Here is an 18573-nt window from a genome sequence, read left to right as displayed (position 1 = left end):
ATGTCCGTGATTAGCAAAAATAGGGAAATTAATTATTAATTAATTACAGCTTACTTGGATGAGTAGAATTTTCTAAAACATGGGGTTTCTAGGGAATTAGTTATAAAAGAATTTCTTGGTGAAAAGTTTGTTAACGCCTAAATAGAAGATCTCTAAAGTCTTTTCTGGTTCTCTGATTTTTAACTTATTTTCAGCTTTAATTTTTAGTGAGGAAAAAAATTATAAGGTACAAAAGGGTGTTGTAAAAGTTTCGTTTTTAATCTTTTAAAAATTCCTCTGATTTTTTTTTTTAGAAATCAATTTTTTTCCTTTATTTTTTGGTGAGGAAGATTGGCCCTGAGTTAACGTCTGTTGCCAATCTTCCACTTTTGTTTTTTCTCCCCAGAGCCCCAGTACATCGTTGTGTATTCTAGTTGTAAGTCCTTCTAGTTCTTCTGTGTGGGATGCTGCCTCAGTGTGGCTTGATGAGCACTGCATAGGTTTGTGCCCAGCATCCAAACCAGCAAACCCTAGGCCACTGGAACAGAGCACACGAACTTAACCACTCAACCACGGGGCGGCCCCAGCCTCTGATTTTTCATTCTGTGTGATCCAACAGCTGCCTCTTGCCCTCAAACAGACCGCCAGTCCTGAGTTTCTTCCTTGTTTGTTCTTTGACTTCACAGGTATGATCGACAACCTGCTGTCCCCAGATCTTATCGACGGTGTGCTCACCAGACTGGTCCTGGTCAATGCGGTGTATTTTAAGGGTTTGTGGAAATCTCGGTTTCAGCCTGAGAACACAAAGAAGCGAACATTCGTGGCCGCTGACGGGAAGTCCTATCAAGTGCCGATGCTCGCCCAGCTCTCCGTGTTCCGCTGCGGTAAGTTCCCGCCTGGCGAGGCTCCGTTCTAGAATGTGCCAGCCGCAGAAAGGCCCCTGAGTGCTTTCACTCGTTCAAGCGTGAATCTGACTTTCAATTTTTTAATAAGGGGAGGGCAGGGGCTGGAGGGGCAGGGTTTTTTAAAAGCTCACGGGTAAGTCTTTGTATTACTGAGAAAGGTTATGTATTAATATATAACACATACAGACTTTCAGGTTGAAAATTTAAAGATGAAAGGACAGTTCAAAATAAGAAATGTCAGTGGGCGTTAAATATATAGAAGCATTATCAACTCATCATTAGCAATCTTATATTACCAAATTAAAAATAAAAGGAAAAATTAGATTGCTTTTCCATTTACCAGATTAGCAAAAATCACAGAGATCGACAAAACCCAGTCGTGGCTCTGGTGTCAGAGGGAGGGAGCGCCCTGAACACTGGTGGTGGGGAGAGCCCTGGTCTGGGGGACTTCCGGGGAACCCTTCCCCATCAGTCCCATACCGGGAATTTATATCATGAAGATAATCAAACACCAGCAAATAAACAGAAGCCAGATATGTACATACAGTGGAACACACATGATAATTAGGTTTAGATTTACATAAGTAGAAAGATCACACAATATATGGTTGATTTCAGAAAACAAGTTACAGAACAGCAGATGCTGATTCATCTCATTTACGTAAAATACTTTCCATATATTCATACGTCTGTGGAGACATGCCTTGGAGGATGTTCAGTAAAATGTTAACAGTAATAGTATTTCCAATGATTATTTTTCTTTATTTGAATTTGAAATTTTTTGAAATAAGCATGTATCAGTTTTATAATCGGGAAAAATAATGACCCATCCCTGTTACCGTTGACACAGCATAGATAACTAAGTCTGGCGACTGTTTTTTCAACCTGGTTTCATTTGAAGCACTTGTGCTCTGATATAAGTTAATCTTTTTCCTGTGTAAGCTAGCCTTTCTGTCTCCAGTCTCTATCTGGACGTGTCTGTCCCAAGTTATTACCTTTGCGAAATATATGTTCAGTTTTTTTTAAGAAAAATGTAAGCACTGTTCACCATTTTGCCAGCTGCCTGATTTTTCAAATTAAGGGACGGCTCAGGTGAGGTACACAATGAACAGTCACTTTCCTTCTTGCTTGTCATTCATCAAGCTCAAGCTTCTGGGTAAAATTTTGTCATTCACTCAATAAAATTCTTTTAAAAGATAATAGGTATTTAAAAATCCTGTGGAACGGTATCGTGCTAAGGAACTGAAAATAATAAAAGGCTCTTTTTGCCCATAAGTCCTTCTCAGGTTGTATTGCCCAGGAAGACTTCATCACAATGCCAGCATGGTCCCCAGCTCATATCCAAAGCAAAGCTATTTTATTTTCAGTCAATCTTTGTACCCTTTCTGCATTCTAATAAAAGAAAAAATGAAGGGGCCTCAATTACTGTATATTTCTGTTGCTGAAAAATAGACAAGTCAGTAGTTAAGGATTAAAATGCAAGGATTTCGTAGACATTTCCCTGAAAGATTAAAATGTTTGTTTTTATAGGAATGTAACATGCTTGAGCATATAGGATGTTCTCGGAGACGGAGTTACATCTCCGGGTAGCTCTTCAATTAAGAACTGATGTGTCTTAGAATATATACATGTGTGTTTTATAAAAAGTCATGCACAAATCCATTCTTATCATCAAAGATTCAAAGTCTACAGAACTACGCTGTGCTGGCTATCTTCCTCCACCTCCCCTGCTTCGTGCCCTCCCTTCTCTACCCTCTTCCACCCTGTTCTGAGCCCCCAGGAGGCGGCATCAGTGGGCTCCCTTGCCCTCTGGCATCATCTTGGGTTGGCTAGTGGGATGAACCAGCAGGTGATGGGGTAAGGGTGGAGATGGGTTGGGACATTGACTTCCCTGCCCTCTCTCTGAAGTCACCAGGGCCACTGCATCCTCCACCAAAGGTCTCAGCTCCTACCAGCACGGTGTGCCCACGAGCTCTTCTCTCTGGGTCACCATTGCCTCCCCTCACCCCTCCCAGCCTAAGGATGATCATCGTGTTTGTAGCCCAGGGTACTGTCCTTAATGGTATCTCTGTGCTCTACCCATGCTTTATAATTTCCTTCTTAAACTCCACTTAAATGACCGAATTTGGTGTCCCGTCCATTTCCTGTTGAATTCGGCTGTTCTGAATTCAGAGCAGAATGTGGAAGTCTCCTTCTCTGCACCATTCTCATTCCCTCTCAAGCAAATGGTCAACAGTTTGGTGTCGTCCTTCTTGCTCTCCTTTCTTGCCTGTCAGCTGGTCTTCCTGATAATGGGAATTGGCACCCAGCTCCTTTCACTGGCCATGTGGCAGAGGACGAGGGTGTCGTATGGTCCCTGGTTTCCCACTTTGGGCAGCAGGACAGCTTGTCTTGTTGGGGCTGTGAGGAAGCACAGCCGTCTGTGGTGGGTCCAAGCGGGCATTCGTTTTCATGACTGCAGACCGCTTAGCTGGTCACCCATTTTCCACCTGTCTCGTCACAGTCTGGCCAACACGACCACCAGGGCTTATGGATAGGCAGTCCCAGCTGAGGTGGGCCAGGCTGCCGGGAAGCACCACCTGCTCTGCCCAAACTCACTCACACAGCCTCCAGTGCCACCTGTCGAAGGTTTCCTGGGCCTCACCAAGCCTCACTGTTCTTGGTCACTCTGCCGAAACATCGCCTTTCCACTTGTCTCTCTTCCTTACTTTTCCTCCAAGATGTCATCAGAAGATTCACTTAGTAATATTAAGGAGAGAGGGTGAAAAATTAAAGAGGAAAACTGTTCTGACTTAACATCCCATAAAATAGAAGCACCTTGAGGATAGAAACTTTTCTATTAGAAAAAAAGGCTTAAGATTTTTTTTTAGTAAAAGTATATTTCATGCTCATTGCAAAACCCTCGTATACAACAGTATATAAGGAAGAAAGTAAATGGTCCCCTGTAATCTCATTTCCCAGCATGAATACCCTTATTAAGTCCTAGGTATATGTGCTATGGATAGACACATCCATATATGTTCTATGGATAGATGAAATATGTCTGTGAAACGTTTTTGCATAAGTAGGATTACACTGTAATTTTGGTTCTATAATCTGCTTTATTCATTAGACAGTATATCATGGAAAACGTTTTATATCAATTTATGTGGATCTACTTGATCCTTTTATCAGCTGCATAATATTCCCTGTTATAAATGTATCATAATATCCTATGGGTAGCCATTTACTTTTTTCCCATAATAAACACTTCAGTGAGCATTCTCATACATAAATTTTTAGATACCGTGTCAGAACTTATAAAGCTAATTTCCTTGAAGAGAAATTGCTGAGTCCAAATTGTTACAAATTTTGTTTTTATGGTTACGAATAGACTTGAGAGCCTTTTTTATTCTGAAAAGGCCCATAAGGAATTCCAGATGCAGAGAGATATATATGAATATACAGTATATTTTCAGCTTCCACTCTCCTCTGAGCTTCCAGCGCATACCTACCCACCCATCCATGTTACTTCTCTGCTTGGTTGTTAGTAAGTTCTAGTTCCATGGATAACTGTGTTATTGCCCTCGCCAGTCTTGTTCCCTCCCACCACCCTTGTGTTCCTTAGCTCAGCAAATGGCACCATTACTCTCGCAGCTGATTAAGCCTGCCCCAGGCTCTCCATTCTTTAACGTCTGGGAAGTAGACTGAATATTCTTTAACAAGATTGATTTCTGGAGTACATAAAAATGTGAATGAAGCGGGTTCGCTCATTCTAAAAAGAAGGAAAGAGATGAAAAGGGGAAAAGAAGTCTTTTCTCCTAGATGAATGGTGATCAGCAAAACCTTTAATGAGAAATGATAGGCAAAGAATCAAGTATTAAAAATATGGAGAAGATTTAGAACTTTCTTTAAGCAGCAGGGTGGGCATGATCCGTTCTTTCTGAAAGCCCATCATTCCTACTTCAAGTCCTACACAGGAGGCAATGACTAGGCTCAGGGAAATGTCAAGAGCTCTTCTCAGCCTGTAGAATCAGAAAGAATATTTTGAATGTTTCATCACAGCAAAACTTAAAGATAAAAGTCTAATTACTTCCTACTTCAAGTCGCTTTATGGATTGCCTAAGCTCTTAAGGAACTGTTCAGCCTATCCTTCAGTAGAAACTGAAATATATATTTGGAAAAAAAAAATAGATCTACTGCATGTAGTAGTCTGTATTGTAGGCTGAAGTGCAGAGGGTTTGGGGGAAAGTTGACAGTGGCTGGGTGCAAAATGGCTAGCAGTTATCCATATTACCGAGCAGTCAATGCATCCAGTCAAGGAGGATGAACTGGTGGAAACAGAGGCTGTCCCCCGACCTCAAACAGCCCAGCTCATAATTTTTCATGATTTATAACCCCATCCTTCTTATCGGAACAGTAAACACTTCTAGTTCACAGCTAACGAATGCCTCCAGGTCCTTCTTTCATGCCTTGGAGTAATCGTTTATTAACCACTTCCCAAATTCCACAGTTTCTAAAGATTAGCTCTGCCAGAGAAGGACCTGATGTTTTCTTTGAGGATTAAAGGGCTCATTAGGAAGTGATATTTTTTCTGACTTTCCCATTGATTTTTTAGTATCTACTGAGACCATTTTATCATGCAGGGTAAAGGTAAAGTCGAAGAGTCCTATCCTTGATTCTGAGGCAGCCCCAAGACGGAACCAGGCCAGAGGGAGTGTGCACATATGTCCTGCTCTGGGCCGGCTGCCTGGGTTCCTGAGCAGCCTGCCGGCCAGTGGGACAACATGGAGCAGTATACACCGAGCTCTCCACCCATCGCCCACAGTTTCTTCCTTAAGAGGAAACTGTCATGTCGTCCTGTAGTGTCATATATCCTGATAGCTTCATTATTTTTATCATATTTTATACTGTGTTCATTATGTAACAAAATTCACCGTCTCTCTCTCTCTGTCTTCAGTCCCTCCCTCCCAACCCCCATCTTTGGGGAACAGGCTTATTGAAGTTCCCCCTGTCATGCAGTGGTTGGCAAAAGTTGTCGCCAAAGAGAAGAGAAATGAAAATCATGAGAGAAACTCACTCTCTCTTTTCTCTCTTTTTTTTTTTTGAGGAAGATTAGCCCTGAGCTAAACTACTGCCAATCCTCCTCTTTTTGCTCAGGAAGACTGGCCCTGAGCTGACATCCGTGGCCATCTTCCTCTACTTTATATGTGGGACGCCTACCACAGCATGGCGTGCCAAGTGGTGCCATGTCTGCACCCAGGATCCAAACCAGTGAACCCCAGGCCACGGAGAAGCGGAACGTGCGCGATTAACCACTGCGCCCTTGGCCAGCCCCTCTCTCTTTCTTAAATATGTTGTCTTTCTAGTTCATTCAGAGGAGGACAAGGAAGGAGCCAACATTCTTGGGCCCCACCATGGGCCAGGCCCTGCTAAATACCTTACATATTTTTCTCATTTAATCATCACAACAGCCCTGTGTGCTGCACACTTTTAATAATATCCCTGAAATCTCCATTCTCCATACTAGCAGGCACCCAGAGGTTAAGTAACCTCACCAAGGTCCCCAAGTTCTTAAAAAGTTTAAAGTGTTTAATAAAACATTTCAGAAATCCACCATAAATCTGGAAATGCTGGTCTTCTAGTCACCTAGTTAATTTTTATAACTATTTCATGCCTTGTGGAAAGGGTTCACAGGATCCTAAGGCAAGCTTGGTGAAGACTCTCCCCGGGGAGTTGATAGCCTCTCTGGGCCCCGTATCCATGCACCAGGCTCCTGGCCGGTGCCCTTCAGGACTGTGCTTTCACCCACCCTAATCAAGAGTGCTCAGCTGTGATGCTCAGTTGCTAAATGTTTTGACTATTTTACCTGGGATCAAAGGGCTCTCTGATCACATTAGTTTGGGAAACCTGGGGATAACTAGAATTAAACAGTTCTTTACTTCCGAATGTCTCAGAGCCTTTATAGCGCTGGTGTCTATGAATCTGCAAGAAGCATCAAGTGTCCGGTGCTTCCTAAACTTGCTGTGATATGGAATCTCTTTTGTCGACAGAGCATCTTGCAGGTTGTGTGTTCTCTAGACAACCAACATTTTCAGAAATGCTGGTCTAAAGCCTTCTTGGGTGTTCATTAGTATGCACAGGTACCATAAAGTGTCTAAAAGCCCTAGTGAGAGTTACTGAAATGGGTGAAGACTGAGCAGGGAGTCAGGCTAGTGAAGTAGGAAGATCATCTTTGGTGTTAGCATACTGAGCCAGAGTCCAAGCACTCCACTTCTTAGCCATGTGTCCCTTGGCAAGTTAGTTAATTTCTGTAATTGTAGCTCCCCAACTGTAAAATGGGGCTGCTGACCTCGTGGGGCGCTGTAGATTCTAAGTGTGTTGAGTGGTTGACATGAGCCTAGCGCATGGATGCTGTTTATCCCCTCTTTTCAGTAGCACACATAGGCTCAGCCAAAAGAATTACACTAAGGCAGCTCAAATTCATTCCTTTATTCATATGCTAAGGGTCAACTTCTTGCAGAGCACTGTATTCTAAGCCTTATGATCTACTTAAATTCTACTCAAAAGAATTAATGTAAATTTAGTGACACCCAAAGGCATTCTGTTGACATGTCTAGACTGAAAAAAGGGAATTCTTTGCCAAGAAGGAAGAAAATAATTATCCTTTTCGTTGTCCTTCTAAGGAAGCATTACTTGGAAAAGGGAAGTTTTCTAACTGAGTTTCTGTCTTCCCTCTCAAGCTACCTGGTGATCAGAAACCACTCATGCCACTTCTGGAAGTCATCAAGGATACACTGAACCTGCCTCTGATTTCTTTAGGGTCTACAAGCACCCCCAGTGATTTATGGTACAACTTCATCGAACTGCCCTACCACGGGGAGAGCATCAGCATGCTGATCGCACTGCCCACGGAGAGCTCCACGCCCCTCTCTGCCATCATCCCTCACATCAGCACCAAGACCATAGACAGCTGGATGAGCACCATGGTGCCCAAGAGGGTGCAGGTCATCCTGCCCAAGTAAGTAGCCCCTTTCCCTGAAAGAGAACACAAGGGGGGATGCTCAGTCCCTGGGAGCAGCTGTGTCAGATACCAGACCACATGAGGCTACAACATGGCGCATCGTGAAGCCCATTTTATTTTGCAGAAATTGCATGGTGGGAATACCAGGCTGTGCTTTTGTAAAAGCTTTTTTTCCCCAATCCCTGTGCCTCTTATATGGCAGGATAATGATAAGGGGGAAGGAGAGAAGGCAGCCTGGCCTCTGAGCCACCACAGGACCACAAGCTCCCGTGCCACTGCAAGGGCTTTTAACACACCTCCCTCTGTTCAAAAGACTGAAAAACACATGCGTATCATCCTATAATATGGGGAAAGTACAATAAAGTTTAGTAGCACTCCTCACATTTTGATAAGGAGTTTTATTTTTGTTACTTCTTAAGTTTTAGCTGGGAGTTGCTGAAGACTGAGGTCCAAAAGCTGGGTGGTAAGGAAATATGTTGAAACCACCCAGTAGAATTCTTGCATTAGAATCTAGGGCAGTCTTTCTGCCCATAGATACTTTTATTCCCTAAAAGTATAATCCAGATGGAATTTGAGCTGTTATGACCTGAAACTAAGGGAAAACTAATCCCAAATTCTGTCCGAATCCTCAGTTTTCTCACAGGTCAGAGAATGCCTTGCCCAGATCTGTGAAGGAGGCAAGGAATGTCCCCTTTCTATGAACTTTTCAACCTTTCTGCCAGTATCCAGGGCTGTTCACTACCCTCAGTGGAGGTGGAGATACCTCCTATTCTAATAGCTGTTAATTCTCCAGTCACTGAGTTAAGTAATTAGAGGTGTACATTCATAATAAGTATTAGTAATCCTCCCAAGATTATTTTTTATTGTAAAATAAGCCTTCACATAGGCAATGCTTGATATAAATGAATAAGATCGTGACATTGTAGGTAAATTACAATTATAATGGTAAATTACCCTTATTATAGCCCATCTGTGATGAGAATACACTCCCTTGGCTTTGTTGCTCTCCCACAGGATGTGATAAAATCTAGTAAAACATCCTCTGATGACAGGGTTAATGACTGACTTTTACATATGTACAGCTGTAAGGCCAGATAGCCTACAGATATCAAGAAACCCATATAACACCCGCATATAACACCATGCCACCTACTCCTAATGTTTGCCTCTGTTTTAATAGATGCTTTCAGAATCCCAACATGAACTGGCAGGAATGTATCTCCTCTCTTTTGACCATTCCCAATCCCAGTAAGGATAGTGGTTCTTTCAGCAGCCAAGGTGATGGCTCTTTGCTTGGACGTGGGGAAGAACTGCGGATATTCCAGAATCCCAGACACTTGTCAACACCCTGCATCTCCCTGTTAATAAGAGGAGGTGCTTCCGTAGATCTTCCTAGGTGCTGGAATGGGGAGCCTGTTGCCCGTGAGGTGGAAAATGTTCCTACTTGCTCTTACTACTCAAAGTGCTGCTCACTTTGCCAGCTAAGTATCTGAGAAATGAGTTGTTCTCTACTTACCTGGTCCTTGAATCTTGGGATTACAATTTAGCTTGGTGTTCCGAGCATACTTAAAAAAGAATCTTTGTGAACATGTTCCCACTGGCACTGATTATATCATTTACAGTTTAATGATTTTCCTCTCTGTTTTCTGCTCTCATGCTAGGTTCACAGCTGTAGCACAGACAGATTTGAAGGAGCCGCTGAAAGTTCTTGGCATCACCGAGATGTTTGAGCCATCAAAGGCAAATTTTGCAAAAATAACAAGTACGTTCAATTTCAAATTTGTTCTTAAACTTAAAGATTATGTTACAAACTGAGTTTCCGATTTGTTCTGAAAGAAAAGGTCAAAATTAGGAATGCATTGCCCTAAAACTCTCCACGATTTAATTTGCTATATCACCAAATGCTGCTCTTGATCCTTAACCATTTAAATCAGCATGTCATTCATCTCTACATTTCACAGGTACATTTCACGGGAAGCCCAATTGACTCCACACAAAGAAGCATTTCATGTATTTTCTCTATTACCCCAAAATTTGGCTCTTAATTAGATATTAGTCTCTTTTTCCAAATGCAGACTTTTCCCCTGTGTTTGAAAAATCAAGATTTTTAAGCTCTCAGATACTTGCTTACTTCCATCAAACAGCAGGCATGCGCTATATCCAGAATGTGTTTTGCCATTTCATGCTCATTAATTTGAAATAATATAAATTCAAAGGAGTCTGATTAGAACATTTTTTTGCCAAAGCATCTGGGACACAGCTAGTAGTACAGCCGCTCATTTGCCAACATATGTGCCTTTTCCTAGGGTTATTTTGAATGATCAGTCCCTCATCTTTTTCATTGAGACCACAGCAACCTCCTGCAAAGAAAATCATGACTTAAACTTTATTTGTACTCCATTTTGTAATATTCACCTTTAGTGATAAGAAATTAATTCCTTACCAACCTCAGTTGCCTGTGGGTGAACACCCAAGTGTCGTCCTGGGCATAAACACGACGCCCCTCGTGAAATTGCCGCTCCATGGATGTTCTGGTACTCTCATCCTCTGCTAATCAAACTCTCATCCCCTGTCCAGCAGCATTCGCATCCCCTGGAGCTTGTTTGAAATGTGTGGTCTTGGGTTTGACCCAGACCTACTGAATCAGAATCCATTTTAACACGATTCCTCAGCCCCATGAAGTTCAAGAAGCACTGTTTTAACCTGCACTTTCTGCTTCCGGTTATCCTCTGTAGCCTAAAGACTAAATAGGTAGTGTTCCCAGGGAGTTCACAGGTGTTCAGAGGGAGGACCAGGCACGGGAAGTTCTCCTGAGATGTTCTGTTTAACCCTGCAGGTGACTTGGGCCCTGCAAAGGTGACTCATTCACCATCGGTAATAGTAGAGCTGAGCATCAGTGCAATATAAAACCAGACGACACAAAAAGCACTTTTTCCCTTTGCCTCCAGAGCTTTGTCCCGTCAAGGCTAACATTAAGTTCCGTTTGCATTCTCCCTGCAAGCTGCATGCAGGGGGTATTGCTTGAGTGGTGAGGATTTGCTGAGAAGTGAATTCCCTAGAAGGCCCCAGAGGCACAGCTGCGTTTCTGAGTCCCGCCCTCCACAACTGTCTGAACTCGAGACTCTTCTCTCACTAACAGCCCAGAACAGATGAGTGGCCTCTGTTGTGACAAGCCAGCACTTACTCTGCCACTAACTAGCCATGTGATTTGAGGGCAGATTTCTTAACACTCGGGGCCTCAGTTTCTCCATCTGTAAATGCCATCTGAAATCCTTTCGCGACCTGACATTTTGTAACTGAGAAATAGTATTGTTGGCTTGCTGCTTCTGGAAAACTAGTCTTCCTTTTTAAAGCTCTGCTCTTTTTATATTCTTTTAAATAAAATTCTTAGTGATCAGAGTTGAAATGATAGAGGCACTAACATATGGGGTCTGGGACTCCCTCCTCTGAAGTGACATCACCGTTCACTTAGCAGAGGGTGAAATTCACTGCAGGTGACAGTCATCCTACAGCCTTCAATCATGGGACCATAAGAGGTCGCTTCTCCTAACACCTTTTAAGAATTGGAATTTGCCGTGGCTTTGAGGTTACTTCTGCAACCAAACATGTAGCTGGCCTATCAAACAAATGCTGTTTCTGTTTTGTTTTCTGGAAACAGGATCAGAAAACCTTCATGTTTCTCACATCTTGCAAAAAGCAAAAATTGAAGTCAGTGAAGATGGAACCAAAGCTTCAGCAGCAACAAGTAAGCCCTGGGTCACACGGCAGGGCTGGCTCTGGTGTAGGGGAGCAAGCATGTTCTGGTTCATTCACCAACTGAGCAAATACATAGTGAGCCCTATTTCCAGCCAGGCCCTGTGAGTCTACCCTTGGGAGACAGTGGTGAATTTAGACAGACTGAGGACCTGTGTCCTCAAAGCTCAGAGTCCGTTTCATTAAGGAATGCACTTCAGTGAGAAATTCCTCTAGGACAGAAGTCAGCAAACTTTTTCTGTAAAGAGCCAGATAGTATATATTTTCTACTTTGTAGGCCATGAAGTGTCCATCGCAGCTTCTCAATTCTCCTGCTGTAGCGTGAAAGCAGCATAGGCAGTACAAGCAAATGGGTGTGTTCCAATGAAACTTTACTTGTAGAAATAGGATCTGACCCCTCAGTCTTGGCCTGAGGATGGCAGTTTGCTGACCCCTGTTCTTGGGAGGCTAAAGCACATTCTGGCTTCTTATTGGCAGAAAAGACCAGTCTTTAGATTGAAACATACAATAAGAGCATAAGATAGGAAAATAGCCAGTCAGGTCTATCTAGAATAAAGTGAAGGATTAGCAACTATAAAATGACTGCAGGATTGCCATGCCACCTTCCTTAATAATTGGTACGTCTGCTTTCTCCTCGGTGGCTTATACGATGAAGGGGAAAATAGAACAATCTTAGACTGATTTTTTTTTTTTACCCCTTAATTATCCATATGAGATTGGATGAATAGATATGGCTAAACTCTGTGAACTCATAAAGTGAATATTTTAGCTACCCTTGTAACTGGGTCAAATATTTCTGGTCATTAAAAGGTACCATTTATACTCTCAACAGACACTTTATTGCCTCTCTAAAATAAACATTTAATTTTTATTCCTTTAAAATGGCATTTAAAACAAAGATCTAGAATAAGAGGGCTTGGAATTTTTTTTAATGCTTTTTGTCTTTTCTAGGTAGTTATTCGTGACATCTAAATTTTGCCAAAGTTATTGACCAATTTTGCTAACTAGTATAGCTGTCGGGACTGGCTAGATCATTTGCAGGGCCCTCTGTAAAATGAAGATATGGAGCCCCTATTCAAAACTTATTAAGAGTTTCAAGACAGCAACAGCAGAGCGCTAAACCAACTGTAGGGCCCTTGGGACTGTGGGGCCCTGAGTGACTGCCCAGGACACATGCCCAGGAAGCCAGCCCTGCTGGGTTAGTCTGCTGGGGCTGCCATTACAAGGTACCACAGGCTGGGTGGCTTAAGCAACAGGAATTTATTTCTCACAGTTCTGGAGGCTGGAAGTCCAAGTTCAAGGGTTTGGCAGGTTTGGCTTCTCCTGAGGCCTCTCTCCTTGGCTGGCAGATGGCCGTCTTCTCACTGTGTCCTCACATGGCCTTCTCTCTGTGAGCGCACATCCCTGCTGTCTCCTCTCTTCTTCAAAGGACACCAGTTCTATTGCATTAGGACCCTGCCTGCATGACCTCATTTAAACTGAAATCGCTCCTTAAAGCTTTATGTCCAAATGTACTCACACCGGGGGTTAGGGCTTCTACGCATCTGGAGGGTGTACAGTTCAGTCCATAACCCCTGCCAACTATTGATTTCTTTTTAACAACCTTGGATTGGTTGAGTGGTTTACCCCAGCATGGCTGCAGGTGTTTCCTTTGTAACATCAAGCCTAAGTCGTTATTACTCTCTCGGGGTTTGAGCAAGCAGCCTGGGCCATTGCAGCAAGCATGGGGCACTTATGCCTGACACCTGCCCTCCTGCATGGCCTTCTCATGGGTTTGTTAAGTCAAAGCACTTTTGGGAAGCAGGGCAGAGTACGTATGTCTAAGACCAAGAGCCTAAAGAAGTTTGCTTTCTAAGTCCAGTGTCTACACCAGATGAGTTGAACAGCAACATAAGGTAGTTGGTCCCAAATGAGTGGTCTACACTGCCAGTGCAAAGAAAATCTAGATGATGCGCCAAAGGAGAAGCCACAGACAAAATGGCTGAGAAGTGAGCTGGGCCTTGATGTCCAGAGGGATTTGGATGGGCTAAAAGGCCCAGGGACCCTTCCTCAGCTAGGTGGATGGTATGAATGAAAAACAGCTAGTAAGAAAAGTGACGATGCATTGGGTGTTTATTAAGTGGCAAATATCGTTCTGAGATTGTAAGAGCTTTTATGTCACTTAATCCTCGTAAAAACCCTACGAGGAGTAAGCGCACTGATTACAGAAGCTGGTGCTTGTACAGACTAAATGAGACAGTAAATGTAAATGGCCTGGCCTGTGGTAGATGTTCAGTGAATGGTGACCACTGGACCTGGCATAACATGGCCAGCCTACGGGACAGGAACTAAGTGTGTCCAGCATCAAAGATCCAACCAGTCAGCTGCCTTGCTGGCCTCAACGCATTCTCCTTTTCTCCCCATAGCTGCCATTTTAATCGCACGGTCGTCGCCTCCCTGGTTTATAGTAGACAGACCTTTTCTCTTTTTCATCCGACATAATCCGACGGGTAAGTGAGTCTCTTCTTTGACTGTTCAGTAGCTGTTAGAGTTCAGAAAGGTATATGGCAATCATAGTTAGACCCAACAGTGCTGTTCTTAATTCGTTTCCCTTGTGTCAACAATTGCAAACACTTTGAATAATATGAGCACCCACCTTGAAGAGAGGAAATTCAAGGCTGTGTTTACAAACTATGTTGGGGAATCTTTTAAACTCCAACAGGATTTTAGGTTTGTTTTGTTTTGTTTTTTTAACTTACGGAGAGCTCTGCAACCCTTTGGGGGCACTGTTGACATCTTTTTTTTTTAATAAATGCTGTAGTTAAATTTTGCAGGAGGTAACCTGTCTTCAACCTTCGTAAGCCCGCTCTATTGCTATGCCCTGAGAATTGTTCATTCAGTGGCTCTTGCTCTGTGAGTCATGGGTTCAAACTTGGATCTGTCCCTTAGCTTCATCTTTAAGGCTAACAATTGTTTCTATCACTTAGTACAATCATGAGGATAAATAAGATTGTCTTTGTGGAGGGGTTGCTTCATGTTGTAAGAAAGTAGAAACTAATAAATTTTAGCTTTTACTCTTTTTTGAATCAATGATATAAGATAACTCCTTATCCTTTGGTCTCACTGCATCTTTAATATCATAATAAGTGTGCTCCCCAGCAGAACAGTCCAACATGGGAGCCTCTAGCCACACGTGGCTATTTAACTTTAACTTTTTAATTAATTAAAATGAAGTATAATTAAAAATTCAATTTCTCAGTCATACTAGCCACGTTTCAAAGGCTCAGTAGCCACATGTGACTAGTGGCTGCCATGTTGGACAATGAAGATGTGGACCATTTCTGTCATTGCAGGAAGTTCTATTGGATAGCACTGCCTGGGAGCATTACGTTAAACAGAGCCTAGAGACCTTCCCCTAAGTATACGTTCCATCTTATTTTAAGGACTGTTTTTTAGAGACTTATGCATTGTTTCCTTTTAATCTTGTAGGTGCTGTCTTATTCATGGGGCAGATAAACAAACCCTGAAGAGAATGCAAAAGAAACCATGCAAAGCAAAGGCTACTTTGCTATGAAGATCCTTTCCTACATCTTTCATAGTTCTGTTAAATATTTTTGTACATTACTTTCTTTTTCAAAACTAGTTCTTAGGAACAGAGACTCAACGATGCAAGCATTTCTGTAACGGGATGTATTCAAGGAAAAAAAGGGCAGGATGGCTGGAACACTGTACTGAGAAATGAATGGAAAGGCTTCGAAGTGTCTAAAAGATTCTTTAAACTACTGAGTGGTCACCTAGGTTAACAACCCTCTTGAGTATTTACTGTCCAGTTCAGGATTTTCGTTCTGTTTTGTTTATATGTGTGGCTTTTCAGAAGAAATTTAATCAATGTGATAAAAAAAAAAGACATTTTATGGTAGCTTTTACTTTTTTATGAGAAAAGTATTATTGGCCTTTTAAATTTTTTTTTTTGTCCCAAAAAAGACTACTATCCAAAGTCTCGATAGTAAGCATTATTTTGGGGGTAGAAATAGAAAAATCTCTAGCCTCTTTGTGTGTTTTTGTTGTTGTTGTTGTTGTTTTATATAATGCATGTATTCACTAAAATAAAGTTTGAAAAACTAATGTCTTGCTAGACAAGGTTTGCTGTTGTGCAGTGTGCCTGTCACTACTGGTCTGTACTCTTTGGATTTGCATTTTTGTATTTTGTACAAAGTAAAAATAAAGTGTTATGAGTAGTAAAAAAAAAAAAAAAAAAAAAAACCACAAAACCTCTTCTCTGCTATTTGAAAATACAACAAAAGAAATGGAGCCTTTTTAAAGTCCTTCAGCCTCTTGCAATAAACCGTTGCACTAGGGTAAACAGCAGAACATCCAGACCCCTGGCCTTTTCCTCCGCTTTGCCTCTGAACCTGCAAACATCAGTCCGTTTCAACACTTGTCCAGGGGCAGAGCCCCTCAGAGGAGGAACTCTCGAGAAATCTTGCCTCTAATCAGTGTCACCTCTAATCTCAGCTGCACTCCCACAAACGAGGGCCGAGTATTCTCAGCAAAGGTGGGGATTTGTAGCAAGTGCAGAAAGAAGTCGGGTCGGGTCCTAATAGACTTTGGAAATCTGAGTGAACAGTGGATGTTTCATTTTTGTGATAGGCTGGAGTGTTTATTTTTTGAAATAAGATTTTTTATCTTTTGGTTTTGGATAACTCATCACAATTCTAATGTTAGCATTTTTGATCTGCCTGGGGTTTTTCCCCAGTAATTTCCTAAAGATTTGGTTAGTTTCACCTAAATCAGAATGGTTTAAAACATTTTTTATCAAAACTTAAAAAAAATTTGTTCTAATCCATGAGCTCCACTTCTCTCCCCCTTTTTTTTCTCTCCGAAGCCCCCCCAGTACATACTTGTAGGTCCTTCTAGTTCTTCTCTGTGAGACGCTGCCTCAGCATGGCTTGATGAGCAGTGCTAACCAGGATCCGAACTGGTGAACCCGTCTGCCTAAGTGGAGCGCACGAACTTAACCACTCAGACACGGCGCTGGCCCCTGTACTGTCACTCTTGAATGAAACATTAAAACCTCACATTGAACACTCCACCAATTTGCCATTTATGATCCCTATTTGTCAAGTGGGCTGAGCCTTGCTGTTTTTGACTATTTAACAATGGATACTGTGGTTAACCAAGAAAGAAAGGAGAAGGGGAGACTCATGCCCTTATTTAAGAGTAAATGCCAAAAAATTATTTTGAAGGGTTACCTCAGGCCACTCGTACTCTAGCAAACATCCTGGTATAGTTATTAATGCCTTTTAGAGCCAGTTTTACTGGTTCTCCAGTTTTCTGATCCCATTCAGTTATATTATTTTGAATAGTTTAAAATAGGAATAGTGTTACCAGTAATCTGAGAATATGCACTCCATTCATTCATTCATTCATTCAAGTCCCTACTGGGTACCAAATACTAGGGGTCACAGTGATAAATATGTCCTTTCCCTGAGTAAGTTAATTTTGAAGGAGAGAATCCTAGCACAGCAAAGTGTCTAACTATTGCAAGTGTGTTCACAAGATATGGAAGTAGAACCAAGTAGGCTTTAGTTCGAGAGGAGATTCAAATGGCTGCAGGCCTGAGACTAGATCCCTGGGCTCTTGACTCCAGCACATATCAGTCCAGAAAGGACCAGAAGAGTTTGCCTTTCTAATATTGCCTAATAGAATAACCCTATTGTATGATTCAGATAGGCTACTCCCCTATAATATAAATTGGTCACATTTTATTGGGCACATTAAACTTTGATGTATCTGGTCCCATTTCTTAATGCCTCTTCAATATATTAGATAGTAAAATTTCAAATACATGATAAAAAGAATTTGGAAATGTCGAAAAATCATATCAAGGTTCCCAGACTATGGACCCTCTATTTTTCACTTGACCCTTCCAGTTTGCTGTCTTTAGCCCATCCTCAGCAGTCAATACCTAGATTCTCACCCTAGCTGACTTTTAGAACCTGTTTGTAGTCTCTGGACTGGGGGAAATAGTTCCTCTCAAATTATTTTTTTTTGAGGAAGATTAGCCCTGAGCTAACTACTGCCAATCCTCTTTTTGCTGAGGAAGACTGGCCCTGAGCTAACATCCATGCCCATCTTCCTCTACTTTATATGTGGGACACCTACCACAGCATGACTTTTGCCATGTCCACACCTGGGATCTGAACCAGTGAACCCTGGGCTGCCGAAAAGTGGAACGTGCGAATGTAACCACTGCGCCGGCCCCTCAAATTATTATTTTTATACAATTCAACTTTTATCATTTGATACACGTCAGTAGGCCTTGTCTTAACTTCAAAAAGATAAAATTTATGGAAACTCCTTTACTTGAGGTAGACTGGAATAAATTTAAGATATGGAGATCACCACCAAAATTACAGACCTGTGGTAAAAGATCGTGTTTGCTGTGATAGTGTGATTTATAATAAATACATATTTGGTCTTCATCCCAGTTTCAGGCACAGAACTCCCAAAACCCTTGGAATTTCCTAAGTGAAGAGAACGGTAAATGTGTCTTTCGTTATGTTAATAAGGTGAGTTTTGGAACCACCCCCCCACCAAGGATGGGGGCTGGTCCACAGGAGAACCAACCATGCGGTTAGAGGGTTGGAACTTTCAGTCCCATCCTCCTGACCTCTGGGGAGGGGAGAGGGGCTGAAAGTTGAATCAATGGCCAATGATTTAATCAAGCCTGCATATGTAATGAAGCCCCCCCTCCCCGCCCCCCCCCCGCCCCCCCCCAACCCCCGTAAAAACTCCAAAAGGACAGGGTTTCGAGAGCTGGGTTGGTGAATAAGGGCAGACGTGGGGAGTGTGGTGTGCTGCGAAAGGACACAGAAGCTTCATGTCCTTTCCTCAGACCTTGCCCTGTGCATCTCTTCCATCTGGCTGTTCCCAAGTTATATCCTTTTATAA

The 18573-nt window shown here is 42.3% G+C and overlaps 1 protein-coding gene and 1 long non-coding RNA gene across 3 annotated transcripts in view; one reads left to right on the top strand and one right to left on the bottom strand.

The window, feature by feature from the left end:
• Nucleotides 1-15744, top strand: part of SERPINE2 (serpin family E member 2) — a 58401-nt gene extending 42657 nt beyond the window's left edge. For both annotated transcript variants that reach the window (XM_070619954.1, XM_070619955.1), the window contains exons 4-9: nucleotides 666-863; nucleotides 7686-7884; nucleotides 9549-9649; nucleotides 11546-11632; nucleotides 14046-14129; nucleotides 15109-15744. In XM_070619954.1, coding sequence (XP_070476055.1) covers nucleotides 666-863; nucleotides 7686-7884; nucleotides 9549-9649; nucleotides 11546-11632; nucleotides 14046-14129; nucleotides 15109-15146 — 707 coding nt within the window. In that variant the 3' untranslated portion in view covers nucleotides 15147-15744. The remainder of the gene's footprint in view (nucleotides 1-665; nucleotides 864-7685; nucleotides 7885-9548; nucleotides 9650-11545; nucleotides 11633-14045; nucleotides 14130-15108) is intronic.
• LOC139083460 (uncharacterized) lies at nucleotides 12490-18141 on the bottom strand. Its single transcript, XR_011540178.1, has 2 exons — nucleotides 16521-18141; nucleotides 12490-14161 (listed from the first exon to the last, which is right to left on the bottom strand). It is a non-coding gene; the product is annotated as an uncharacterized lncRNA (long non-coding RNA).
• Nucleotides 18142-18573: the final 432 nt, after the last annotated feature.

This window comes from Equus przewalskii, chromosome 5, assembly GCF_037783145.1.
Source record: "Equus przewalskii isolate Varuska chromosome 5, EquPr2, whole genome shotgun sequence".
Taxonomy (NCBI): Eukaryota; Metazoa; Chordata; class Mammalia; order Perissodactyla; family Equidae; genus Equus; species Equus przewalskii.
This window is presented reverse-complemented; position numbering and strand designations above follow the sequence as displayed.